This window comes from Hemitrygon akajei, chromosome 16, assembly GCF_048418815.1.
Source record: "Hemitrygon akajei chromosome 16, sHemAka1.3, whole genome shotgun sequence".
Taxonomy (NCBI): domain Eukaryota; kingdom Metazoa; phylum Chordata; class Chondrichthyes; order Myliobatiformes; family Dasyatidae; genus Hemitrygon; species Hemitrygon akajei.
The window spans coordinates 27,858,635-27,886,066 of NC_133139.1; the positions used below are offsets into that span (position 1 = coordinate 27,858,635).

The 27,432-nt window shown below is 43.6% G+C and overlaps 1 protein-coding gene across 2 annotated transcripts; it reads right to left on the reverse strand.

The window, feature by feature from the left end:
• Window positions 1-54: 54 nt before the first annotated feature.
• LOC140739890 (colorectal mutant cancer protein-like) lies at window positions 55-24,140 on the reverse strand. 2 transcript variants are annotated; one of them, XM_073068528.1, is made up of 14 exons: window positions 23,887-24,140; window positions 22,652-22,818; window positions 21,478-21,620; window positions 20,014-20,162; window positions 19,254-19,460; window positions 18,081-18,218; window positions 17,722-17,870; window positions 16,908-17,048; window positions 13,036-13,106; window positions 8,228-8,493; window positions 7,472-7,651; window positions 6,723-6,784; window positions 4,140-4,262; window positions 55-823 (listed from the first exon to the last, which is right to left on the reverse strand). In XM_073068528.1, the coding sequence occupies exons 1-14, from the start codon at window positions 23,890-23,892 to the stop codon at window positions 649-651; spliced, it is 1,977 nt and encodes a 658-aa protein (XP_072924629.1). In that variant the 5' UTR covers window positions 23,893-24,140; the 3' UTR covers window positions 55-648. The 2 variants fall into 2 exon arrangements, with proteins under 2 accessions (XP_072924629.1, XP_072924630.1); XM_073068529.1 differs by having other exon boundaries at window positions 18,093-18,218; window positions 23,887-24,139.
• Between the last annotated feature and the right edge of the window lie 3,292 nt (window positions 24,141-27,432).

Genomic DNA, 27,432 nt, shown 5'->3' on the forward strand with positions numbered 1-27,432 from the left:
ACCACCTCTCTCATAATATATGTAACATTTCAAAAAATATATTACAAACTGAAGTATTTTTAAAATTCTGTTTTATTGGGATATTTTGCAATGTAACTTTAGAGGTGGCACTTGTGTTAACTATCCAGTAGCTTTCAGTGGACCAGGGAGTAAACAGGGTCATTTATTGGACCAGAGGAATTCTGATTGAGGTGTTGAACATCATCAATGGTGATTTGCTGGAGTAAACAGGGAGAAATGATTTCCATTGGTAGAAGGGTTCGTGACCGGGGGACACGGATTGAAAGGGATTGGCAAAAGAACCAGAAGGGAGAGAAAGAGAAATGTTTTACACGGTGGGTTGTTGAAATCACAATGCTCTGCTTGGCAGTGGATGCAGTTTCAAGAAAAAGAACTTCCTGCACGGAACTCGATAAATTCTTGAAGGGGAAAATTGTGAGGGCTTAGGGAATCTGTTCCCTAAAGCCAGTCATTGACTCTCTCCCTAATGGCCAAGGATACTCTACACTATCTTATTCATTGAATCTCCTACCAGACCCATGGACGACACTCTCCCATAGAATCTTTTGATGGCAAACTGTTAAAATAATCAGACTTTTCTGTGTGCAGAGATTGCCCAGTGTCCCAGGCGTGGTCTTTGGATCTCAGCTACAGCGGTGTGCCGTTGTTATGGTCCAGCTTCTGTTGAAGGCTCATCAGTCTCTGCTCCAGCAGTTGAAGCTGGGCAGCCTGGCGCTCAGACATGGCATCCACCTGTGACTCCAGTTTGCTCAGCTGGTTCTCGTACTTTTTCTTGGTCCTTCTGAAGGCTGCGCACAAGTTGCTGCACAAAGAAACCATGCATTTTAATCATAAACACGAGGTCTGCAGATTCTAGAAATCCAAAGCAACACACACAAAAATGCTGGAGGAACTCAACAGGCCAGGCAGCATCAATGGAAATGAATGAACAGCTGACATATTGGGCCTGGACCTTTTTCCAGGACTGAGCTCAGTCCTAAAGAAAGGTCTTGGCCCGAACCGTCGACTGTCTATTCAGTTCCATAGATGTTGCCTGGCCTGCTGAGTTCCTCCAGCACTTTGTGTGTGTTGCTTTGCATTTTAATCAGACTGTTGCTTAACATGAACAGTTAATTCACTGAAAACTTGTGGATGAGTGTGGAGATAGTTTAAAAAAATACCCTGGAATGAACCAGGAGCCAGAATCCAAGTTCCGGGCAGAGTTGTGTTTCAGCTGTCCAGAGCCCATTTAGACCATCGTGAAGAGTGAGGTAAGTTTTTGGAATCTCCTGAAGGAGACTGTAGTTGAAGGGGTGTACAGAGTATTAAATTATCTTTATTCTTCCATCCTTCACATACATGAGGAGTAAAAATCTTTACGTTATGTCTCCATCTAAATGTGCAATGTTCAATCATAGTAATTTATAATAAACAGAACAGTCAGTGTAACATAGAAATACACTCAAATCAGTGTGAGTTAATCAGTCTGATGGCCTTGTGGAAAAAGCTGTCCTGGCTTTTATGGTGCGGTACCGTTTCCCCGGATGGTAGCAGCCAGAATAGATTGTGGTTGGGTGACTCAGGTCCTCAATGATCCTACGGGCCCTTTGGACACATCTGTTCTTGTAAATGTCCTGAATCGTGGGAAATTCACAACTGCAGATGCGCTAGACTGTCCGCACCACTCTCTGCAGAGTCCTGCGATTAAGGGAGGTACAGTTCCCATACCAGGCAGTGATGCAGCCAGTCAGGATGCTCTCAATTGTGCCCCTATAAAAAGTTATTAGGATTTGGGGGCCTACATCAAACTTCCTCAACCGTCTGAAGTGAAAGAGGTGCTGTTTTGCCTTTTTCACCACACAGTTGGTGTGTACAGACCACGTGAGGTCCTCAGTGATGTGGATGCCGAGGAACTTAAAGCTGTTCACCTCAGCCCCAGATCCATTGATGTCAATAGGGTTAGCCCGTCTCCATTCCTCCTGTAATCCACAACCAGCTCCTTTGTTTTTGCGACATCGAGGGAGAGGCTGTTTTCTTGAAACCACTGTGTTAGAGAGATGACTTCTTCCCTGTAGGCCACCTCATTATGGTTTGAGATTAGGCCGATCAATGTAGTGTCATCTGCAAATTTAATTAGCAGATTAGAGCTGTGGGTGGCCACAGAGTCATGGGAATACAGAGAGTAAAGCAGGGGACTCAGTACGCAGCCCTGAGGGGCTCCTGTCTTGATCGTTGGAGGGGTGGAGGTGAGGGAGTCCACTCTTACCATCTGCCAGTGCTCTGACAGGAAGTCCAGGATCCAGCTGCACAAGGCAGGGTGAAGGCCAAGGTTTCTGAGCTTCCTGTCGGGCCTGGATGGAATTATAGTGTTGAATGCTGAACTGTGGTCCAAAAACAGCATTCTCACATAAGCATTCTTCTTCTCCAGATGTGTAAGGACGGTGTGTAGAGCTGTGGCTATTGCGTCTTCTGTCGATAAGTTGTGTCGGAGAATTGTAGGGGGTCCAGTGTGGGTGGTAGCAAGCTGTTGATGTAGGCCTTGAGCAGCCTCTCAAAGCATTTGCTTACTATTGAGGGGAGTGTGACAGGACACCAGTCAGTTATTCCAGGTTGGAAGGGGTTAAGAGTTATTAACACTGGTTGCACAGTCTGGATTTATATCCAGAATGTTGAAAGATGAAAGGGGCTGATTAATGAGCTAATTGGGTAGATAGATCATTCTCTCTGATTTCAAATGGAAGTCCTTAATAAGGGAACCAGCCAGGCTGCTGGTAGATCTTGGCCTGAGTGACTCATTCACTCATTGATTAGTTTAATAGATTTTGTTGGGTAATGAGGATAAATGCTACCTAACAAAAGAGAGTAAATAATCTGGAGATACAAGACTATAGATGTTGCAATGTAGTGTGTAAAAAAAAACGAACATGATCTAATTGGAAAGCAAAAAAAACTTTTGATCTTGGAAACCTGAAATTAAAATAAAATTCTGGAAATGTTGGTCAGGGAGCATCTGTGGAGAGTAAAACAAATGTAATTGTTCTGATCAATAATCTTCAATCAGAACTAGGAGAAGTTAGCAAACAAGCATATTTTAAGTTGCAGAGATAGAGAGGATGAAGAAATTATCTGTGTTATGGTGCAAACCACGAGCAATGAGAGACTGAAGAGTGTCAGGTGAGAGGGCAGTGAAGTCCTGTAAATGGCAACTAATCTGTCTGCAGGAGGTACAGATAGGAAAGGATGAATCAACCTGGTAACTCTTCTGCCCTTTACTCTCACTCATTTTCAATTTAGAAATCAAAAATGGTGGGAAAATAGATTGAGAATAAATTGGCAAGAAGTAAAATAAAGGCAGTAAGAATCTAAGTATGGGTGAAAATAAAGTGAACATTGGTCCCCTGAAAGTGAGACTGGGGAATCAATAAAGGGGGAAAAGGGAGTAGCACAGACTGGACTGATACATCTTACCTATCTTGAAAGTACATGCTACTTAACGTATCCCAATAATAATAGAAAACCCAGGGGCAATGGGGCAGGATGTACTTAAAATGATCACGATCACAAATAGCAGATAAACTAATGGGACTGAGGGCCGACTCGTCCTCTGGACCTGATGAGTCAGCTGGTCGACATCTCTAAGTCTTAAAAGAAGTGGCGTCTTAATGGTGGGTGTTTTGATTGGACTGGTTCTCATCTGAATTCAGAAGCATGGGGCATCGTCACACTGAAACATGAGATTGATTGTGGACTCTTATAGTAACCACACTGGTGTTGGAGAAGCGCAAGTTAGAGGTCAGTGACAGAATAAGGGGCTTCCCGTCCGACAAGGAGGGGTTGATCCTCTCAGGTGGTCGTGAGTATTTGGAATTCTCTGTCCCAGAGAGCTGCAAAGTGTCAATAACTGAGTTATTATTTAACTGAATAAATGTTAAATTGTTATTTAACATTTTATTGAAATCAACGGTTTTTATCTACAGGGAAAGACTAGAACTGTGAGGAATAGGCAGGAAAGTGGAGTCTAGGCCAAAGTAAGGTCAGCCATGATTTCAGTGAACTCAAAAGGTTGTTTGACCCATTCCAGCTTCTTACGTTCCTATCGTGCATTAAATGCCCCCATTTTAGTTGTTGTTCCCTCGTACCTGTGCGTATTCTTCAGCTCAGTGGCCAGCTCCTCAGACCGGTACTTTTGGGTATTGTTCTTTTCTATTAGCCTTGCAAGTGATGTAGCCAACTCCTCAATATGATCTCTTAGGTGCTTTTCTCTGTAAAACAATTAAGATTGGGTTTTCCCTGAAATACTTTGCAACAGATCAAGTTAAAGAACAGCTGCTTTTAGTGAATAGATGTCATCGAGTCACTGCAACAAGCAGGGGCAAACAAACTGTCTACAGAGGCACAATTGAGAGCATCCTGACTGGCTGCATCACTGCCTGGTATGGGAACTGTATTTCCCTCAGTTGCAGGGCTTATGCAGAGAGCCCAGTGCATCTGCAGATGTGAACTTCCCACTATTCAGGACATTTACAGCGACAGGTGTGTAAAAAGGGAGCGAAGGATCATTGGGGACCCGAGTCACCCCAACCACAAACTGTTCCAACTGCTACCATCCGGGAAACGGTACCGCAGCATAAAAGCCAGGACCAACAGTCTCCAGGACAACTCCTTCCACCAGGTCATCAGACTGATGAACTCATGCTGACACAATTGTATTTCGAAGCTATATTGACTGTTCTATTGTATATCTCACTGTACACACTACTTACTACAAATCATTATAATTTGCACATTCAGATGGAGATGTAACGTAAAGATTTTTACTCTTCACGTATGTGAAGGATGTAAGAAATAAAAGTCAATAAAGCTCTTCAGCTCATCTAGTCTATGCCGAACTGTTATTCTTACTAGTCCTATCGACCTGCACCTGGAACATGGCCTTCCGTACCTCTCCCACCGACGTACTTACCAAACTTCTCTTAAATGTTGCAATCAAACCGACATACAGCACTTGCACTGGCGGCTCATTCCACACTCGCACCTCTCTGAGTGAAGAAGATTCCCCTCAGGTTGTCCTTAAATATTTCACCTTTCATCCTCAACGTATGACCACTAGTCCTAGCCTCACCCAATCTCAGTGGAAAAAGCCTGCTTGCATTTGCTCTATCTACAACCCTCATCATTTTGTATACTGCTATCAAATCTCCCCTAACTCTCCTATGCTCCAAGGAATAAAATCCTAAGCAATTTAATCTTTCCTTATGAGTTCCTCAAGTTCTGACAAAATCCTTGTGAATTTTCTCTGTTCTCTTTCAATCTTATTGGTATCTTTCCTGTAGGCAGGTGAACAATGCCTTGTACAACTTTAACATAACGTGCCAACTCCTACAGTATGCCCTAGACATCTGTGAAGAAGGGTGTGACACCTCAGCACTGTATCATCAAATGCTCCAAGACATGTCTGGACACCAGACAGCAATGGGTGCAGAGGCAACTCTAAACCTGGCACAAACTGTGGAGAGGACAATGGTGTTTTTCCAACAACATTTTCTGGTAGGTTAGAGGAAAGGAAGAGATTTTAATTTTGAAAATGAAGAACGTCATTTAATACATTATAAGTTGCTGGATGCAGGATGCTTTTGGGAGAGGCGAAAGATGCAAGCAAGCTCCCTCCCCACCCAGGTTACCTGCTGCAGATCTGCTGGAATGGTCTGGATTGAGAAAGTTTATTGTTAAACCTTAAACTGTGGAAAGATCCAGAGAATCTCCTGCTGACTTGGGCAAGACTGGGGCTCTCCCAGTTGATCATCTGGCATTTAGAGACAGCCTCCTTCCTTGGTCTCCCTCTCCTGTTCCCAGTCCTAGCCCCATTAAATCAGCCTATTTATTTATTTAGAGATACAGCTCGGAATCAGCTTCTTCCAGCCCAATGAGCCTGTGGTGCCCAGTGTGACCAATCAACTATTTACCCGTACACTTTTGGAATGTGGGAGGGAAACCAGAGGAAATGCCCATGGAGGACGTACTCACTCTATGGGTCGAGGCGGAATTGAAACCCGGTTGCTGCCACTGTAACAGTATTATGCCAAACTTACAGAAGCCCAGGGAGCTTCTGTACGGGAAGGTTCTGTGTTTTCTGAAGGAGTCGACAGTGGCCTTAACCCCACGTAAAGGGCTCCCCGTGGGTTCTGTCCGTGGAAAGCCTAGAGAGCAAAATGGACTGGGTCATGTTATCAAACGTTCTGCTCTTCAGTGCTGAGATGGTCATCCTCCCCTGCCTGCACGATGTGGGGTGGAGGCGACGTTAACCGTCACCCCAATCCTATCCATTCTTGCCATCTTCTGATGCCAGCTCTTCTCCAGCTGTTGTGGAAGAATGACCTGACAGGGCACTTCACTCTGCATTCCAGACGTCTGCACGCCACACGTCCCGGACGAGACCCAAGGCCAAGCTACTAGTAGCCGGAGCAGGTTGAGATGAGCTACCTCGGTCTTCAGGCCGCCAGTTTCACCGTTGCTGTTCCCTCTACCCCACACCAGAAGCAGTAGTCCTGGGGGTAAAGCCAGAGGTTGGAAAGGGGGGGGGGGAGGGCCTAACTGAAAGGAAGACATGTAGGAAAACAAGAGATTTAGAGGTGAATCGCAAGTGTGCCCTAAGGAGCAGGCAGAATGTGAGCTTACCCCGAGCGTAACCCCAGGACATTTTACCCTGTGAATTCTGTACTTACGGCAAGGAGACCACTGTGGGTTCAGACACCAGCTCCTCTTTACATGTTGCTGACTTGGTTTCCTAAAATTAGAGCAGAGTCAATCAGACCTCAGCAGGATTGTCACAGAGAATGTAAAATCCTGATTTAAAAAAAAATTATTCTCTCTTTGCTACTGCCGGACTCGGAAGGGAAGTTCCAGTTCCCATCAGGTTACTGGTCCAGCCTGCACTCACAGTGCTTAGAAGAGTGAGAAGCGATTTCACCGGTGCACACGAGGATCCGAGTGGATACTGAGACACTCCCTCCCCAGGCTGGGGAGTCTGGGGCCGTGGGCATACTTAGGGCAGGGAGGGCAGCCACTCAGGGCTGAGGATTTTTTCTGATGGTAGTCCGTCTTTGGAATTCCCTCCCTCACTGACCCGGGGTGCTCAGTTCTATGAGAACGTTTGAGGCTGGGGCTGTTAGATTTTTGGACAGTCATGGAATCAAGGGAAGTGGAATTGTGATTTCAGATCTGGCGAAGTCATACTAAACGCCGGCTGAATAACCCCATTCCGCTCCTATTTCATAATTTCCTCAGTGACCATCATACCCCTGACTTCAGGAGTGAACACTGACCCCAGCAGAGTGTCGGTGGTTACTGGATTGTGCTCAGGAGCAGGAACACAAACATTCCATATTTAAGGTATCTGCACAGACTGGTCAAAGTCCTTGTATCTATAGACAAAATTCTTGCACATTGATGGTGACTCTATCCTTGGACATACCTGCCTAACGCAGCCTGTCCTGGGGTCCTCCTGCAACCATTCATCCCGCTGTTCTTGCCAGTGTGTAAGGAGGAGCTTTATGGCTTCATCCTGATGGTCTTGAGATTGCAGCTTCTGCTCCAATCTTCTCTTCTCCTTCTTCATCCAACTCAGCTGACTTTTTAGCCAGGACATATCTTCCTGATAGTCACAGTGATCCAGGGAGATGGAGAATATATTACTATTGGGTCGTTTGACCATAGAATGCATAAGACAATGATTACTGAACCTCTACGGTGTTACCTCAAACCTCGACTGGCCACTGAACTAGCCTTGATCTGGCTGTCACTGTCTTCCACTCCTTCTGGCAGATGTCAGCTGTGGTTCAGTGAACAGTATTCTGCCTCACACCTATGTTAGAAAGTTGTGGGTTCAAAACCCACCAAAGGCTCCCGCCTACAGTCTAAGATTAATGGTGCCTCTGAGGGAATTAATATACTCTCAGAGCATATTAACTGAGATTTTAAACTGAGGCCACAGTTCAAACTTTCAGATTTGATGGCCAATATTTTGTTCAAGAATAAGATGGGGCCTCCTCCTACGCTGTAGTATTTTATAACAAGAGGAAGCCATTCAACTCGACAAACCCTGACCCCCTATTGAGTTACATTATGGGTAATCTGAATTTTAAACCCATTTAACCAACTTTGTCTTATAACTTGTAGAATCCCCTTCTTACGAAAAAAAAAGCCACCGCCTGCCAGTCCAGCCACTCACCCGGACGGCCATCAGATCTTGCTGCAGTTCTTCCTTCCCTTTATTCTGTTGCTGAAGCCTCCCAGGAAAACGTGAGCAGAACCCAGGTGAGGGTAGATCCCGCACCACTGGCATGACTTCGCTGTTTCCACTTTGCTGGTAGCGCTTCAGATTGGGTGAAATGTCCCCCAGATTGATGATGGTCTGTTTCATGGCCGTGTAGCCCTGCCTTAGTTTGACAATTTCTCCTCTCAGGTGGGCAATACTGCTGTCAACTTCTGGCTCACCTGAGAATGTTAAAAAAAAAAAGGTAGTAGACCATTCTCCCCTCATGCCTGTACTGTCATCCAATCAATTCATGACTGATCTTTTATCTCAGTGTCATTCTTGTACACATACACCATTTCCCTCAATTCTCTTAAAAAAAATATGGTGACAAATCTGCACATAGGAGAGAGATTGAAAATCTGGCTGCGTGGTACCACAACAGCCTCTCCCTCAATGTCAGCAAGACCAAGGAGCTGATTATTGACTTCAGGAGGAGAAAACCAGAGTTCCTCATCAGAGGTGGAGAGGGTCAGCGATTTTAAATTCCTTGGTATTACAATTTCTGAGGACCTGTCCTGGGCCCAGCACACAAGTGCCATTATGAAGAGAGCACGGCAGCACCTCTACTTTGAGAATTTTGCGAAGATTTGGTATATTATCTAAAACTTTGGCAAACTTCTAAAGAAGTGTGGTGGAGAGTATATTGACTGATTGCATCATGGCATGGTATGGAAATACCAATGCCCTTGAATAGAAAAGCCCATAAAAAGTTGTGGATACGGTCCAGGTCATCACGGCTAAAGCCCCTCCCACCATTGAGCATATCTACACAGACTTCTGTCGCAGTAAAGCAGCATCCATCATCAAAAATCCTCACCATCCAGGTCAAGCTCTCCTCTCACTGCTGCCATCAGGATGAAAGTACAGAAGCCTCAGTACCCACATTACCAGGTTCAGGAACAGTTATTACCCCTCAACCATCAGGCTCTTGAACCAGAGAGGATAATTTCACACACTGAACTGTCCTCACTGCCTATGGACTCACTTTCAAGGACTCTTCATCTCATGTTCTCGATATCTATTGCTTATTTATTTATTATTATTTTTCTCTTGTATTTGCACAGTTTGTTGTCTTTGCACGTTGGTTGTTTGCCCCGTTGGGTGCGGTCTTTCATTGTATTATGTTTCTACTGTGGATGTCTGCAGGAAAAAGAATCTCTGAGTTGTATATGGTGACATATATGTAAATTGATAATAAATTTACTTTGAACCTATCCATCTCTACCATGAAAATATACTTTGTGGTCAGGTCACGATATTAAATACATCTGTAGACCTGCTCGATAATGCAAAACTAATCAGCCAATCATGTGGCAGCAATTCAATGCATAAAAGCATACAGACACGGTCAAGAGGTTCAGTTGTTGTTCAGAAAAAAACATCAGAATGGGGGAAGAAATGTGATCCAAGTGACTTTGACTGTGGAATGATTGTTGGTGTCAGATGGGGTGGTTTGAGTATCTTAGAATTTGCTGATTTCCTGGGATTCTCATGCACGTCTCTAGAGTTTACAGAGAATTGTGTGAAAAACAACAAAAGTCCAGTCAGCAGCAGTTCTGTGGGTGAAAATGCTTGTTAGTGAGAGAGGTCAGAGGAGAACAGCCAGACAGGTTCAAGCTGACAGGAAGGTGACAGTAACTCAAATAACCACACGTTACAACAGTGGTGTGCAGAAAAGCATCTCTGAATGCACGACACGTTGAACCTCAAGTGCATGGGCAACAGCAGCAGGAGACCACAGGCATACGGAAATATACTCAGTATCTCTACACCCTGAGATCTAACAAAGTGGCCACTGATTGTACATTCAGTAACTGCATCTCCACTGCACGCTTTATAGAGACTGGCAAAGTTCACTACCCACTTAGTGAAGAAATTTTTGATCTCTATGCTTCTCTAAGTGCGGCCTCTTCCTTTACTACTGATATCACTCCGCCGCTGGCAGCTCTGCCTGTTATGCAATTTTCTCCCCTTATTTCTTTCCCTTTCTCTCTTCCCACTGATGCTCTAAAATCTTGCCCTTTTTTTAAAATATTTATTTATTTATTAAATTTTAGAAAATTACAAAGAATAAATGTGATGATAAAATAGTGAGAAAAATAATATTAACCCTCCCCCCTTAACCCTTATCTAAAGAAAGAAAAAAAAGAAAGATTGCTTGAATATCGGAGGATCCCCACATGCTCCATGGAGTTCAAAATAATTTTAATATTTATTTTTACTTTCCCCAATTACTTTATAATTTTATCTTCAAAGGACCTATGTATTTAATCCTATCTTTTGTAGGTATGGGAGCCAAATTTTCAAAAATATATCATATTCATTTCTTAGATTGTATGTAATTTTTTCAAGTGGAATACAACTATGTATTTCATTATTCCAACGATCCATAGTTAAATATAAATCAGATTTCCAAGTAACTGTGATAACTTTTTTGGCTACTGCCAATGCAATTTTTATAAATTTTTTCTGATACTTATTCAATTTAAGTTTCGGTATTGTCCCTTCAATGTCTCCTAATAAAAATAATAGTGGACTATGTGGGAGTTGTACTCCAGTAATTTGTTCCAATAAAAGTCTTAGATTTATCCAAAATGGTTGAATTTTAAAACAAGACCAAGTAGAATGTAAAAAAGTACCAATTTCTTGATTACATCGAAAACATTGGTCAGGCATATTTGAATTTAATCTATTTATTTTCTGTGGTGTTATACATAATTGATGTAAAAAATTATATTGTATTAATCTAAGTCAAACATTTATTGTATTTCTCATACTATCAGAACATAATCTTGACCAGTTTTTTCCATCAATTTTAATATTCAAATCAGATTTCCATTTTTGTCTTGATTTATGAATTCCTGATTTAATTGTCTGTTTTTGAATCAAATTATACATACAAGATGTAATTTTTTTAATTTTTCCTTTTTTGAATTAATATTTCTATTTCAATAGATTTTGGCATCAACATTGTTTGACCCAGCTTTTCTCGTAAATAAGCCTTTAATTGAAAATAACAGAAAAGAGTGTTATTTGATATTTGATATTTATTTTTTAATTGATCAAACGACATCAATATACCTCCTTCAAAACAATCTATATATTTAATCCCCTTTTGGAACCAATTATGTAAAAGTTTATTATCCATTGTAAAAGGAATAAGCCTATTTTGAATTAAAGTTCTTTTTGCTAATAAAGATTTCTTTACCTCATCGTCCATATTTACCTTATTCCATAAATCAATCAAGTGTCTTAATATAGGAGATTCTTTTTTTTCCCGTATCCATTTGGATTCCCATTTATATATAAAATCTTCTGGTATGTTTTCTCCTATCTTATCTAATTCTATTCTAATCCATGCCGGTTTTTCTTCATCAAAAAAAGACGCAATAAATCTAAGTTGATTTGCTTTATAATAATTCTTAAAATTTGGAAGTTGTAACCCTCCTAAATCAAATTTACATGTCAATTTTTCTAATGATATTCTTGACATCTTTCCTTTCCAAAGAAATTTCCTTACATATTTATTCAGTTCTTGAAAAAACTTCTGAGGTAATTGTATTGGTAAAGTTTGAAATAAATATTGCAATCTAGGAAATATATTCATTTTTACAGCATTAACTCTACCTATTAATGTTATTGGTAACATCATCCATTTATCAAGATCCTCTTTTATTTTTTTTAATAATGGCAAATAATTTTGTTTATATAAATTTTTTACATCATTATCAACTCTAATACCTAAATATTTTATCCCGTTTATTGACCATCGAAATTGAGTTACTAATCGACATTGATTATAATTTCCTTTGGTGAGGGGTTAAAATCTTGCCCTTATGCCCAATCCTTTGGTCGGCTGCCCAGGGCTCAGTGTCAAACTTTGATCGTGAAGGAGTCATAGTTGTAGACTCACAGAGCACTAAGCACAGAAACGGGCCACTGGGCTCATCTATTCCATGCCGAATTGTGATTCTATTGTCCCTCAGCTGGACCTTAACCCTCCCATCCATGTACTTATCCAAATTTCTCCTAAATATTGCAATCAAACCTGCATCCAACAATTCCGCTGGCAGCACGTTTCACACTCGCACCATGCTCTAAGTGAAGAAATTCCCCTTAAATATTTCACCTTTCACCCTTAATGTATCACCTCTAGTTCTAGTCTCACCCTACCTCAGTGGAAAAAAGCCTGCTTGCATTTATCTTGTCTATATCCCTCATAATTTTGTATACTCCACCCCCTCATTCTCCTACGCTCCAGGGAATAAAGTCCTAACCTATTCAACCTTATCCTATAACTCAGCTATTCAAGTCCTGGCAACATCCTTGTAAATGTTGTCTGTACTCTTTCAATCTGACTGGTATCAGGTGACTGGAATGTTACCTCATATCTCCACCGACCACTGAACTAGCCTTGATCTGCTGTCACTGGGACACCAATTCAGGATGCATCAACTACGTACCACTCCCTCACTCAAGTATCTGTGGGTCAGTGAGCAGCATATTAGCTCACATCTATGGAAGTTGTGGGTTTACACTCCTCCGAAAAACCTCAGCCTGCAGTCTACAACCAAAGGCTTCTTAAATTTGCAAACTGCTCAGAGCGTGGGAGGAACTGGCTAACATGACTGAGTGATCTGAGAGCTGTGATGACAGGGTTCCCTTAGCCCCAGCTTCCTAAGTATGGTCAGCCCCACTATTCACCCAAGCAACTGTATCACCTGCATCCGGTTGTCTTCCTACGGTTTCAGCCTTGACCAGAAGTTTTCCATAGGCCTCGATGCAGTCCTCACTATAAAAAACCGATTTACAAAGAGTCATTTCTAGAGAAAGTGAACTGAAATGAAGTAGTTGAACATATCTAAACTGGAAGCACCAGGCAGCTCTGGTTTGCTAATATCTTGTTAAGTCATATTCAGAGTATAGACCATGTTTAGAACATAGTTAAAGCATAGTACTGTTCTTCACATAATAAATAATTTAAAAAAATCAGATGCTGTAATAAAAACAACTACAACCTAAAATAGCTATTTTTAAAACTTCTCTTTCCCACTTCAGAGTCTCCGACCTGAAATATTAACATTGTTTTTCTTTCCACAGACACTGCCTGGCCTGTTGAGTATTTCCAGTACTTTCTGTTTCTATTTCAGATTTCAAGCATCTGTAGTTCTTTTAATAAACTTTTCATTAACTGACCTCCATATTTCTTGGCTGGACCTTACTTGAAATATCTTGCACGGTTCTGTCCTTTGAACACCTGGGCCAGACCTACTGTTCTCACCTCTGTATTGCAGGAGCATGGGAAAACACTGGAGAAGTGCAAAGGGTGATAGCAGAAACAAGAAGTTGTACTTACCAAACAAGTTCAAACAAGAGGGGTAGTTTCTCTTGCAAGATAAACAATGACCCAAGAAGGATCTGTTAGATTATGAAGGGGAACAATAGGATCGATGAAGAGCTCTTTCTATCATGGGAGTAACCAGAAACCAAAAGCCATAACTATAGGTGAAAACTTTTTAAAAACAAATGTCAGAAATAGAAAATGTTTGAAATACTCAGCAGGTCAAGCTGAACCTGTGGGAGGAGAAAAAGAGCTAATGTTTCAAGTCGAAGATCTGAAGAGAGTCGTCCACCTGACAAAGGTTCTTGATCCTAAAATGTGAACTCTGTTTCCCCTCCTACAGATACAGCCTAACCTGATGAGGATTGTCATTTTGGAAATGTGTTTTTTTCCTAAATCCCCAGTCAGAAATTCAGGAAAAAAAATCCTTTTCTTGAGGGAGCCAGGACAATGTGGCACTCAGGGGGCAGTGTCAAGTTCCTGGGCGTCAGCACCTATCCTGGGCCCACCATGTTGATGCAATCATGGTGAAGGCATGCCAGCGGCTATAATTCATTAGGAGTTTGAGGAGATCTGGTGTGTCACCAAAGACTCAAGCAAATTTCGATAGATGTTTCACTTGGCTGTAGGGGACCAGTCCGTAATCTGTTCAGTATTATATTTACCTCCTTAAACCATTTACCTCAAATTGAAGGAGGTAGTGGAGGGAGAGAGAGCTCTATAACAAAGTCATAGAAAACTACAATGCAGAAACAGGCCACTCAGCCTATCTAGTCCATGCTGAACCATTTAAACGGCCTAGTCCCATCGACCTGCACCCAATTCATAACCCTCCATACCCCTCCCATTCATGTACTTATCCAAACTTCTCTTAAACGTTGAAATCAAAATTGCATCCACTGGCAGCTCATTCCACACTCTCACGTCCCTCTGAGTGAAGGAGTTTCCCCTCACCCTTAAAGATTTCACATTTAATCGTTAACCCATGAACTTTAGTTGTAGTTCACGTAACCTCAATGGGAAAAGCCTGCTTGCATTTACCCTGCCTATACCCCTCATAATTTTGTGTGCCTCTATCAAATCTCCCCTCAGTCTTCTATGTTCTAGGGCATAAAATTCTAACCTGTTCAATCTTCCCTTATAACTCAATCCCTCCAGTCCCAGCAACATTCTTGTAAATTTTCTCTGTACTCGTTCAACCTTATTTACTTCTTTCTTGTAGGTAGGTAAACTGTACACAATACTTCAAATTAGGGCTACTGTGCCTATTGTGTTGTTTATTATTTATCTATTAATTATTGTACTGCCCTGCACTGTCTTGTGCACTTTATGTAGTCCTGTGTATGTCTGTAGTCTAGTGTAGTTTTTGTGTTGTTTAGTATAGCCTTGAGTTGTCTTACTTAGTCTAGTGTAGTTTTTGTCTTGTTTCATGTAGCACCATGGTCCTGGAGGAACGTTGTTTCATTTTTACTGTGTACTGTACCAGCAGTTGATGATCAAAATGACAATAAAAAGCGACTTGACTTGATTTTCCAATGTCTTATACAACTTCAAAATAATAGCACAACTCCTGTCCTCAATATTTTGATCTATGAAGGCCAATGTGTCAAAGGCTTTCTTTATGAACCTATCTACCTCTAATGTCGCTTTAAATGAATTATGGACCTGTCTTCCCCTATCCTTTTGTTCTACTGCACTCCTCAGTGCCCTACCACTCACTGTGTAAGATCTACACTGGTTGGTCCTCCTCACACTTGTCTACATTAAATTCCATCTGCCATTTTTCCAGCTGGTCCAAATCTCGCTGCAAGCTTTGATAGTCGTCCTCGCTGTCCACTACACCCTCAATCTTAGTGTCATTTGCAAATTTGCTGATCCAGTTAACCACATTATCATCCACATCATTGATATAGATGACGAACAACAATGGACCCAGTACCAATCCCAGTGGCACTACAATAGTCACAGGCCTCCAGAGAGGCAATCATCTACTACCACTCTCTGGCTTCTCCCACAAAGCCAATGTCTAATTTAATTTACTACCTCATCTTCAATGCAAATGACTGAACCTTCTTGACCAACCTCCCATGTGGGACCTTGTCAAAAGCCTTGCTGAAGTCCATGTAGACAACATCCACTGCTTTACCTTCATCAAATCTCCTAGTAACTTACTCAAAAAACTCCATAAGATTGGTTATTGTGGTGAACTAGATATACCTGTCTGACTGCTCCTGTGGCTCCTCCCACAGACCCTGCTGACTGCTCCTGTGGCTCCTCCCACAGACCCTGCTGACAGCTCCTGTGGCTCCTCCCACAGACCCCTGCTGACAGCTCCTGTGGCTCCTCCCACAGACCCCTGCTGACTGCTCCTGTGGCTCCTCCCACAGACCCCTGCTGACTGCTCCTGTGGCTCCTCCCACAGACCCCTGCTGACTGCTCCTGTGGCTCCTCCCACAGACCCCCTGCTGACTACTCCTGTGGCTCCTCCCACAGACCCCTGTATAAAGGCGACTGTGGGCTGCTGCTCTCCCTCATTTTCCCCAGGATGTAGTGTTGTTTATTCTTCCAGTCAATAAAAGCCGATATCTCGCTTCCTAAGTCTCAGCGTGAGTTATTGATGGTGCATCAGTTATACACGATCTACCGTGCACAAAGCCATGCTAACTATCTCTAATCAGTCCCTGTCTATTCAAATACACGTTTCCAGTCCCTTTGAATACCTTCCAATAACTTTCTCTCTGACTCACCGGCCTATAATTCCCTCGCTTATTCTTAGAGCCTTTCTTAAACAGCGGAACAACATTAGGTATCCTCCCGTCCTCTGGTACCTCACCTGTCACTAAGGATGATTTCAATATCTCTGCTAGAACCCCTGCAGTTTCTGCACTAGCCTTCCACAGGGTCTGAGGGAACGCATTGTCCACCCTAATTTACCTCAAGACAACAAACACCTCCTCCTCTGTGATTTGTATCAAGTCCAGGACCTCGCTGCTGCTTCGCCTCATTTATAGACTCTATGTCTGTCTCCTGAGTAGACAAATGCAAAAAATCCATTATGATTTCCCTCATCTCTTCTGGCTCCATGCACAGCTTACTATTCTAATCTTCCAGAGGACCAATTTTGTCTCTCGCAATACTTAAGCTCTTAACGTGTCTGAAGAATCCGTTAAGATTCTCCTTTACCTTGTACAATCTGTGCATAGAAGTTTCAAAATCTTACAGGTTCACAGTTTGAGGGGCTATCGGTCTCACCTGTACTGCAGAGCAAGGCTCAGTGCAGTGCTGTTTGATTCGTGCTTCCCCAGTAACATGCTCAGCCTCTCGCAGTCACCCTTGCACTCCTGAAGAACCCCGGACAGCAGGTTATTGCGTTCCTTCCACTCATCGATGGAACTACAGAATGAAAAGGGGCAAAGCAGCCATCAAAATGGACGTCTTTCACCCCTCCAAGTCACCTTGACTGGAGACATCCCGCCCTACAAACTGCCTTTTCCCAAAGCTCCCTTCTGGAAAGTGCTAATAGGACTATTAAAAGAAAAATGTCATGCCATCTTAAAAGTTTCTTCCCCGTGCAGTTAATCTGATCAACCATCTTAGTTAGCCTCCACCCCCACCCCACTCTATCTATTACTGTCACTGCACTGCTGTTTGCATGCCGGTTTTTACGTATTTATGCACATTTTATTCCACCTCAGCATTCTAACTTTATTTTTATATAATTCTTTACTCTTTATAATAGTTGAATGTTGTTTTTTGTTGCGTGTTGCACCCTGACCATCACACCACAGAAAATTTCTAATCCATAAAAATGTATGCAAATGGTAAACAAAATTGATCCTTGTTCCTCGATGAATTTTGCAGTAAAGGCACATGGGAAATGGCCGGGATAGCTCCCTCCAACATCTTAAGGTAATAACTACCAGCCATGCCAAAAATATCCACATCCAAGAATGAAATGATTAAACTATCTTACTCCAAATTATTCATCAAGAAAAATACAAGAGTGGGTGAGATTCCAAAGTACATGGTTCATTGGGATTTTTACAATGTCAGTCCAATGGCTTACTTCCTCAGCTGATCCACTTCCATTTCTGAGTCTTGAATCCTGACTCCGACCACATTGGATTCGTGTGTTAGAAGGAATCGGGAGAACTCCTGCACGCCTGAACAATTCTGGAATGACTGCATCAATTGTTCAAGGGCAAAGCCAGGATCCTGCAGTGGAGATGAGGGCAGGGATGAAGATGCTGATTCTCAAATGGAGGAAGAACCCCTCTTACAGAGACCAACACTACCCACTGCTTTGGATCAGGTCTGGGGAGTATCCATGGCAACAGCACCCCAGACTGGTGTGCAAAGCTACGATCGTCATCTATAGAATGGAATTCACAGATGCACACCTGGTTAAGTATTGAAACCCTGTACCCTGAGAATTACTTTGTGCACTGACGCCACGATCTCATTGCCGATGGTGTCAGATCCAGGGCTGCCCGTAACCCTGGGAGGTGAGGAGTCTCTCTCAGTCCGCTGCACGTTCTGGAGCGATGACAGCAATTCATCAGCCTAATGCAGGGACAAAAAGGATCAGGATGTAATCAAATGGAATATCTCTGCTGCCCAGTCAAGAGTACAATAAATGCATGCAGCTAGACACAAACATGCACAAAAACTACCTCTTATGCACATACATAGACACTTGTAAACACTTCTGTGAACAACTATCACCCACAAGCATGTACACATATGCACAAATAAACATAAAACACTGCTAGAAATAAAAAAACAATCCAAAGCCATGAAGGACTGGTTTTAACAGAGAACAGTACAGGCCCTTAAGCCCACGATGTTGTGCCAACTTTTTAACCTACTCTAAGATCAATCTAATCTTTCCCTCCCACACAGCCCTCCATTTTTCTTTCATCCATGTCCCCTTAAATGTCCCTAATGTATCTGCCTCTACCATCGCCCCTGACTTCGTGTATCATGCATAAAATGCATATAACTCTGACATCGCACCTCTACTTTCCTCCAGAGTTATGCTCCCTCATATTAGTAATTTCCACCCTGGGAGAAAGGCATTTGATGCACACACATCAGCCACTGCTCAGAGTAAGTTTTACTCTCTATATAGCCTCAGCTGTCCCTGTTCTGTGAATGATTGATGGTATATTGATAGGGAGCTTCGCTCTGTATCTAACCTCTGCTGCCCCTTTTGCAATATTTGATGGGTCCGTTTAGATGGAGGTTGACTCCATGACTGCAGAGTGATTGATGGGATTGCGTATAGGAAGCCTCGCTCTGTATACAGCTCATGCTGTCCTTGTCCAGGGACAGGAATATTTGATGGGTCAATGTACAGGGAGTTCCGCTCTGAATCTAACTCAAGTTGTACCTGGTCTGGGAGCGTTCAGTGTTGACGCTGTTTTTCTGGCACAAGCTCATGTGAAAAGTTAAGCTTTTGTTTCTTGAATGGATCAAGTATACCTAAGATGTTCTGGAGTACTCTGTAAGTTCCTGGACCCTTTCAAAGTACAACAGAGCAGGCACCGATCCTATCCATTGGGAGCCACGTTGGCTGGGGGGGCAGAGTGCACTCACCTTTAGACGGAGCTTGTCCCTCTCCCGTTGAATCTTGCCGACAGCCATCATGGTAGACTGCAGCTCCTGCTCCCTCCCGTGGAGCTGGTCTCTGAGCTGCTGGTTCTTCTCCCTCAGGCACTCCATGTCCAACTCCCACTGCATCCTCTCCTCCCGTAGCTCCGGGCTCAGGTCGATGTCCAGCTCCTGTTCCACTTCCTCGATTGTCTGTGGGGTGGAGGAGAGGTTATGGCAGACATGGTAACATGAATATACTGAGCGAGGGTGGGGGCTACTAGGTAACACATTCACTGAACCTTAGGGCGTCCTGCTTATCTCTCTACTGCTACCTCCCTTGCAACGTGACTCAATGACGTCTGATTTAGAGACCCACGTGAAAGCACATTCCACATTCTTACCAGTCACTGTGGGACCAAACTGCTACTGAATTTCACGTTAGTGACTGGGTAACAGTTACGACCTTTTGTTCCAGACCCCACCGTAGGAGGAAACAGTTTCTCCACAGTTGTCCAGTCAACTGAATTAATCAACTTAAATAGATTTCTCTGCTCTCCTTTTTTACTCGGCTTCAACAACAACATTAGGACACAGACAAATTCCATCCTCAGAAGTAGTCTTTTCCCAATGACCATTCCCTGATGCACCATCCAGTCTCTGAGACAGCCTCCATGGTCTGTATCAGTTCCCATGGTTCGATTGGTGTCTACACTGTGGACAGGTGTCTAGCTTTGGGGCAGTGGCTGGTTTTTTGGATCCCTACTTGAGCGACCAGCTCCCAGCGTGCAAGGGTAGCCCCCTCTTCCTCAGAGATGTCACCATGGTGTGGGATTTCAGCTTTCCACGTGTGCACGGTGTCCTCGATTTCCGTCAGCACCTTGTGCAGAGCCCCCGAGAGGTCACAGGGTTCACCTGCAGAAGGAAATGGAGCAGCAGTGAGCATGGGTGGTATTGATTGAGACTTGTGCTTCTGATCAGTGCCCTGCACAGTGTGGCCGCAATCTCGAGTCAATGAGCCTTGCATTTATACACCTCTAGGTATCCTCAGGACGTTATGAAACTAAATTAGACACCAGGCCGCTAAAGGGGTTGTCAGGGCTGATAACCAAAATCTTGGATGAAGTATTTGGTTTCAAGGAGTATGTTAATTAAGGAATAGGTGGAGAGAGGATTAGGGAGGGAATTTCAGAGCCTAGGGCTCAGGCAGATGAAGGCACAGTCGCCATTCAAAGAGCAATTATTGTATGTGACCAGAGTTTTTAGTTTGATTTTTTAATTTTTTGGGATGTGGACATCAAACAAAAAGCCAGCATTGCTTGTCCGTGTCTAAGTAGTAGGAGGCAGTGATGACGAGCTGCCTTTTCGAGACCCTATAGCCCATCTGGTGATGATGTTCCCATATACTGTTAGTTAGGGATTAGAACAGAGAAGGGAGCTGAAGAAGCTTATGGAGGGCCAGAGCATGACTGCACGTAAACAGCTCTGTAGATGCTGGAAGTATTGATCAACACAAACTCAGCAAATCAGGAAGCATCAATGGAATGAAATAAACTATCAATGTTTCGGGCCTAGATACATTATCAGGAAACACACACAAAATGCTGGTGGAACGCAGCAGGCCAGGCAGCATCTATAGGAAGAAGCATAGTCGATGTTTCGGGCCGAGACGATTCGTCAGGACTAACTGCAAGAAGAGATAGTAAGAGATTTGAAAGTGGGAGGGGGAGGGGGAGATCCAGAATGATAGGAGAAGACAGGAGGGGGAGGGATGAAGCTAAGAGCTGGAAAGGTGATTGGCAAAAGGGATACAGAGCTAGAGAAGGGAAAGGATCATGGGACGGGAGGCCTAGGGAGAAAGAAAGGGGGATGGGAGCACCGGAGGGCGATGGAGAGCAGGCAAAGAGTTATTGTGAAAGGGGAAGTTCCACCAGCATTTTGTGTGTGTTGCTTGTATTTCCAGCATCTGCAAATTTCCTCGTAAATACATTATCAGGAGTCCTGATGAAGGGTCTTGGCTTGAAATGTCAACTGCTTATTTGTCTCCATGGCTGCTACCTCATTTGCTGAGTTCCTCAAGCATTCAGAACATGACTAAGACTGAGCATGCAGCAGCCCCTTGTTACTGGGGCACCATGCCAGTCCAGACACTTGAGCTGATTATACTCTCTGATGTTGTACCAGTGATGACATTCAATACCTGGTACTCAGCAATGCTTTTCCTACTAACCTGCTAGCAATGAGGTTGGACAAGGCTGTCCAGGACAGTTGGAATCTGTGGAGAGGTCCTGGTCTGGAAATTGACACATCCTGCTCTCTGGGTATTGGTTGTCACTGAGATCGGAGCAAGTTTCCAGATATTCATCATCTACCCTGCAAGGAGAATAAAACAAGGTATAGGAGCAGAATGAGGCCATTTGGCCCATCAAGTCTGCTCTACCATTTCATCATGGCCAATCCAATTTTCCTCTCGGCTCAATCTCCCGATTTCCCCCCAGATCCCTTCATACCCTGACCAGTCAAGAATCTAATAACCTCTGCCTTAAATACACATAAAGACTTTTGCCTCCACAGCAGGTGGCAAGGAATTCCACAGATTCACCACCCTCCGGCTAAAAAAATTCCTCCTCATCTCCGTTCTAAAAGGACGCCCCTCTATTCTGAGGCTGTGTCCTCTGGTCTTCAACTCTCCCACCACAAGAAACATCTCCACATCCAACTCTATCGAGGCCTTTCACCATTCGATAGGTTTCAATGAGATCACCCCAAATAAGTGGTTTGAGGAACCCGCAAGTGACCGAGGCCAGGTTAATGAGCAGCCAGATGGAGTCCAGAAGGAAAACGGAAGGAATAACACATCTGAAATGGTAGGTGGAGGAACGTCATACAGCTTGACCCTGCTGAGGTTAACAGCTACCATCTATGGGCAGGGGATCGTGGTCGTCCAGCTGAAGTCAAACTTGTCTAGTCACTCCATGCTGACTTGGCCCTCTTGACTGGCCACTCAGAGCCAGTTACGCCAAGCAGGTGGCAAGCAGATACACGGAGTGACAGTAGCAGACCAGACATGATCTCGTAGAATGTTGGAACAGTCTGAACGGACTAAGTGACCTCATCTTCTTATATTTCAGCAGCTGTGCACCTCAGGAAGCATCTCACTGGCCGGAAATCTTTGAAAGGAATGCAAAACATGTTGCAGAAATGAGTCTTCTTAAACGACTGACATCATCTGTCAATAGGTGCGATGGAGAATTGCCCATCTGTTTGATCTGTTTGGGGGGCGGTTGCTGGAATGAAAGGTGGGAGCTTCAAAGCTTTCTCGATAGCTGATTAATTGAAAGGAACTCTCCTTACTGCCATTCACAGTAACAATGGGAAAATCAGGAATCCTTAGCTAGGCCTACCTGCTGGTGGTGAGAGTCAATCTGTCGATCTTTCTGTTCAGCTTGAGAATAACAACAAGTAACTCTGTGATCTGCCTCTCATAACGCAGGACAGCCACTTCCTCTTGCTCGTCCTCCTCATCCTCATCCTCCTCCTCCTCCTCCTCCTCCTCCTTCAATACCCCCAGCTGTGAGACAGAACAAAAGGAGTCAAGTAATGTTCACAACACAAAATGTGTAAGATTTTGAGTGCCCTGGACACTGTACATAGAATGACTTTTTTTTCTCTCTTTCAGGTGGTCAATCTTTAGGAGTATAGATTTTGGTTAATTAGTAGTGGATGGGGGGGGGTGAAATAAAATTATTTCATTGAATGAATGGTGAAGCTCTTTTACTCACTATCAGAGAGGCTAATGGAGGTAGAAATCTTCATTAAATGGAAGGCCGACTGCCTTCCTTTTGTGGGGTTGATGTTCCTGTTCCGATTTGTTGTGCGAGGGGAGTGTTTTTTGGGGGAGGGAGGGGGAGAGAGAGGGAGGGGAAGAGGGAGGGAAGGAGGGAGAGGAAGAGAGGGAGGGAGAGGGAGGGAGAGAGGGAGGGAGAGGGAGAGAGAGGGGGAGTGGAAGAGGGAGGAAGGGTGTGGGAGAGGGAGGAAGTGTGAGGGAAGAGGGAGAGGGAGGAAGGGTGGGTGGGGGAGAGAATTTCATTTTGTAGAGCTTTCACATACTAGTATTGGGTGAAAACTACAGGCAACAGAGTTGTTCTTGAAACAATAGCACTGCTATGATGTTGGAATATGACAGGTCCAACATAGTAAAATAATGTGATTTATTGAGATGATGAAGCTGGAATTGTTTGTTCTCTTTAAAACGGAGAAGATTTTAGGGTGAGGTTTTCAAATAATGAGGGGTTCTGCCAGATTAATTTGGGTTTGGAGCGGTGGGGGGGGGGGTTGGTGACGAGGAATCGGAGTGATTGGTAGGAGGAGGGGGATGAATAGAAATGCAGTGAATGATGTGGAACATGCCGCTCACACAGGCAGGGTAAGAGGTTCAATGCGAACCTTCAAAAGGAACTGAAGAAAGAGTTGAAGAATGTCCTGACTGAGAGAACACGGCATAGAAACAGGCCCAATCTGTCCTCTGTGATCACCAAGTACTGATCCACACTAATCCCATCTACCAGCATTTGATCCGCAGCCTATTATGTCTTCAGGGTCAGTTTGAGTGACAGAGAGTAACACTATAAGACCATACCTCCATTCCTGAGCAGAAATTCCAACTCCTTTCGTTCTGGAGAAAGGTAAAGGAGGGGTTGGCCTTTTATGGCTTCTTGCCGTTTGTTGCTCTGCCCAGGCTTCACTCTCTTATGGGTTGCAACCTCAATTTAGAGGTTTGTTGAGTTTGTGAAACAAAAGGCTAGTCGTTGGCCGTCCCTGGGATTTCCTGTCTCAGCGAAGCTCGGAAGTGCCCTTCCTCTGGTGCTGCTTTCAAGTCAACAATCTCTGGATTTTAACATCCTCTTTCAGATTAACCCTCAAAGAGCAAGGGGCAACACGTGAGGAATTGTCGAGTGAGTAGAATTACATGATGTGTACTGCACAGAAACATCATTCTTCGAGCTGATGTACTATATATGGCGTGCATGAGTTTTGCGAAACTCCTCCATTCAAACCCTGAGCTTCCAGTTACCATTCACTTCAATTCTCCACCCCGCCTGCAGTCTGACCTCTTTGTCTTTGGCCTCTTAGACAATTCCAATGAAGCCCAACGTGAGTTCAAGGAACAGCTTCACTTCTTCCAAGTAAGCACATCAGACTTAGGACTAAACAATGAATTCTGATATCCTGCCTTTTCATTTTGGTCACATTAAACCTATTCTAATAAAATACTCTCCCTCTACTTGATGAGTATTTCCCTGCGCTTTCTCTTTTTATTTCAGGTTTCAGCATCTGCAGGATTTTGAATTTGAACATATCATGTGACTTCTCTGCTCCATGCCTATCCCACACTAACCTTCTCCTTTCCCTTTGCATCTTCTCCAGTCACTACTGTCTCCTATCCCTTTTCCCTCATGTGTTTATTCAACTCAAGCTACAACACACGGTTTGATCCTCACAGCCGGGGATGTGGACCTGGAACAAGATGCAGGCATCCTCCCAATGGATTTGAAACATTTTGCAGAGACAACTTCGGCAGCGCATCTCTTGCACATTGAACTGTGACTCACAAGTACGCAGCAGTTTTGGAATCACTTCCTTTGAGTAGACCATGACTTTAAATCTTGATCTTTGATCTCCCTGTTTATTAGTCAGCCAAAGGTAATCCATAGATCATTACGCCATGAGATTTAGGAACAGAAATAGGCCAATTAACCCATTGAGTCTGCTCCGTCATTTCATCGTGGCTGATCCATTTCCTTCTCAGCCCCAATCTCTCACCATCATGCCCTGACTAATCAAGAATCTATCAACTCTGCCTTAAATATACCCAATGACTTGGCCTCCACAGCCACCTGTGGCAATGTATTCCACAGATTTACCACTCTCCGGCTAAAGAAATTCTTTCTAATCTCTGTCTAAATGGACGTCCCCCTATTCTGAGACTGTCCTCTGGTGCTAGACTCCCCTTCTATAGAAAACATTCTCTCCAAATCTACTCTATTGAGGCATTTCAACATTTGATAGTGTTACGTACCCCGTAACTGGGTTGTCAAACCAGCAGAAATGGAACACTCGTTGGAGTCTGTAATTACTAGAAACTAATAAAGTTTATTAGCAAATGAAGTAATACAGTACACTAAATGCAGGGATATAAATGTAACAGGTTAGCAATGATAATATACACATATACACAGAAATATAGGAATAGGAATCAGCAAAGCTCTATCAAAGTCTAGGGGTAAATGATCAGTCTTCAAGTGAAGCAGAGTTCAGTTCAGTTTAGTGTAGTTTGAGGCAGTTGTTGTGGTACCGTTGGAGAGAGAGAGTGAGAGATACAGCTGAAATTTCAGGCAAACCTTCCGTTGTCTTCTTGTCCCGTTGTGGTCACTGACTATGGCCCCTCTGTTCCAGATGCGACCGTTCTTCCGTGGTGAACCCGTCACCCAGCCAAGGGTGGACACACAACAGGTCCCCACCAGTCGTACCTTTACACCCTGTGAGCCTCTGGCCGAGTCCCGTGAATTGGTCCTCCAAACTCCCACCAACTTGTGGGGGCACAATGCTCTCTCCAGGGTCTCGTGGCGTGTCTGCCTGTGTCTTAGCAAACCTGCTATTTTATCCCCCCCCCCCCCGATGGGGTATCACCTGTCCATCAAACTTCACCACTTCCTGTTGTCTCAGCAGGAGTGTTAACGAACAGTTTATCTTCAAAGCAAATGTCCATGGCAGTATCAGTGCAGACGACAAAATACTGAATTATGTCTCTCTCTCTCTCTCTCTCTCTCTCTCTCTCATTAGCATTTTGAATGGCTCTCCCTTATCTCTCTCTTATTAGCAGCATCCATTCTGCAGCTCTGCTTGGCTTCACACATAACAATAGGTTTCAAAGAGATCCCCCCCCATTCTTCTGAATTGTAGTGAGTACAGGCCCAGAGCCATCAAACACTCCCCATGTGATCATTTTTGTGAACCTCTTTTGAACCCTCTCCAAGACGTCAATGACAAGCTCTAATCCTAGCAGGTGGCTCCCAAGAAACTGGATAATTTCCAGGTTTTAAAGGGGTTCATCGAGAATATTAGTTGTTTGGGGTTGGTGTTGTGATGTGGTGGGAAAGGGCTCCTGGATTACAAAGAGAAAGTACTCCACAGATCAAGTTCCATCTGTGGAAAAGAAAATTAATGTTTCAAGTTGATGACCTTTTGTCAGAACTGAGAGGACTTTGAATTAAAATTTTGTTTTTAGGTGCAAAGGAAGTGGGGAGAGCAAAAGGGAAGGTCTGTGTTAAGTTGGAGACCAAAAGAAGCAGTGCTGGCGCTGGTGATTTAGAGTGATGAAAGTGGAGGTGATGCCTGCTGGACAAGGTTGGTAAAGGTGGGTAAGAAACTAAAGGTACGCCTGCAGGATGTATGTGTAAGAGGGGAAGTATGAAATCTGAAATTAGCAGAAGAAAGAAACCCGAATGCTAGAAATGTACACGATTGAAAAGAGAGATTAAAGTTGTTGAATATATCATTCACTCCCAAGGACTGTAACGTGCCATGCTGGAAGACCTTGAACTTAGGTTGTGCTTCAGTGGAATCAGTAAAAAGTGAAAGAAAGAAAGGTCAGAACAGGAGTGGGATGGAAAATCAAAGTGACAAGACAACCGGGAATTCTGGGTCTCTCTTAATGGCAATGGCTTCCTCAGATGGAGATCACACCATGGACATGATGCACAGGTAGTCATTTGGCTATCTGGCAGGAAGGCAGGTGTTGCTTCTCCAGCAGTTCTCTGGGAAGTAGGAGATGTAAGAGTGAACCAAGGAGTTGGAAAGGGAATGATGCCATCTAGCTGCTGAAAGGGGGAGGGGATGGAAGAAATAAACTATTAGAAATTATGCAGTTGTGTATTTAACATTTCAGTAATATTTGAGCAATTTTGTATACATATTGGTTGATTAAGCATCCTTGCTCATTTAAATAATTAATTACGGGTTATCTGTCAAATACGCCATCACGTATTTGGCGTAATACGCCTCGACCAAGTTACACCCGCATTCCCAGACTCCTGGGTTTCTCCTTTGACTTAGTTTAACGTTGGCGGCAAGGTATTTTTAGAACGAACCCGACACAGCTGCCGACCCGTTAAAGTGCAGTGAG

Coding starts and splice junctions, on each gene's coding strand:
- LOC140739890 (XM_073068528.1), bottom strand. Junction 19,461..20,013: donor GCTGGGAGCTGGTCGCTCAA/GTAGGGATCCAA, acceptor TCCACCCCACAG/ACAATCGAGGAAGTGGAACA. Junction 8,494..13,035: donor AGGAAGACAACCGGATGCAG/GTGATACAGTTG, acceptor TAACATTCTCAG/GTGAGCCAGAAGTTGACAGC.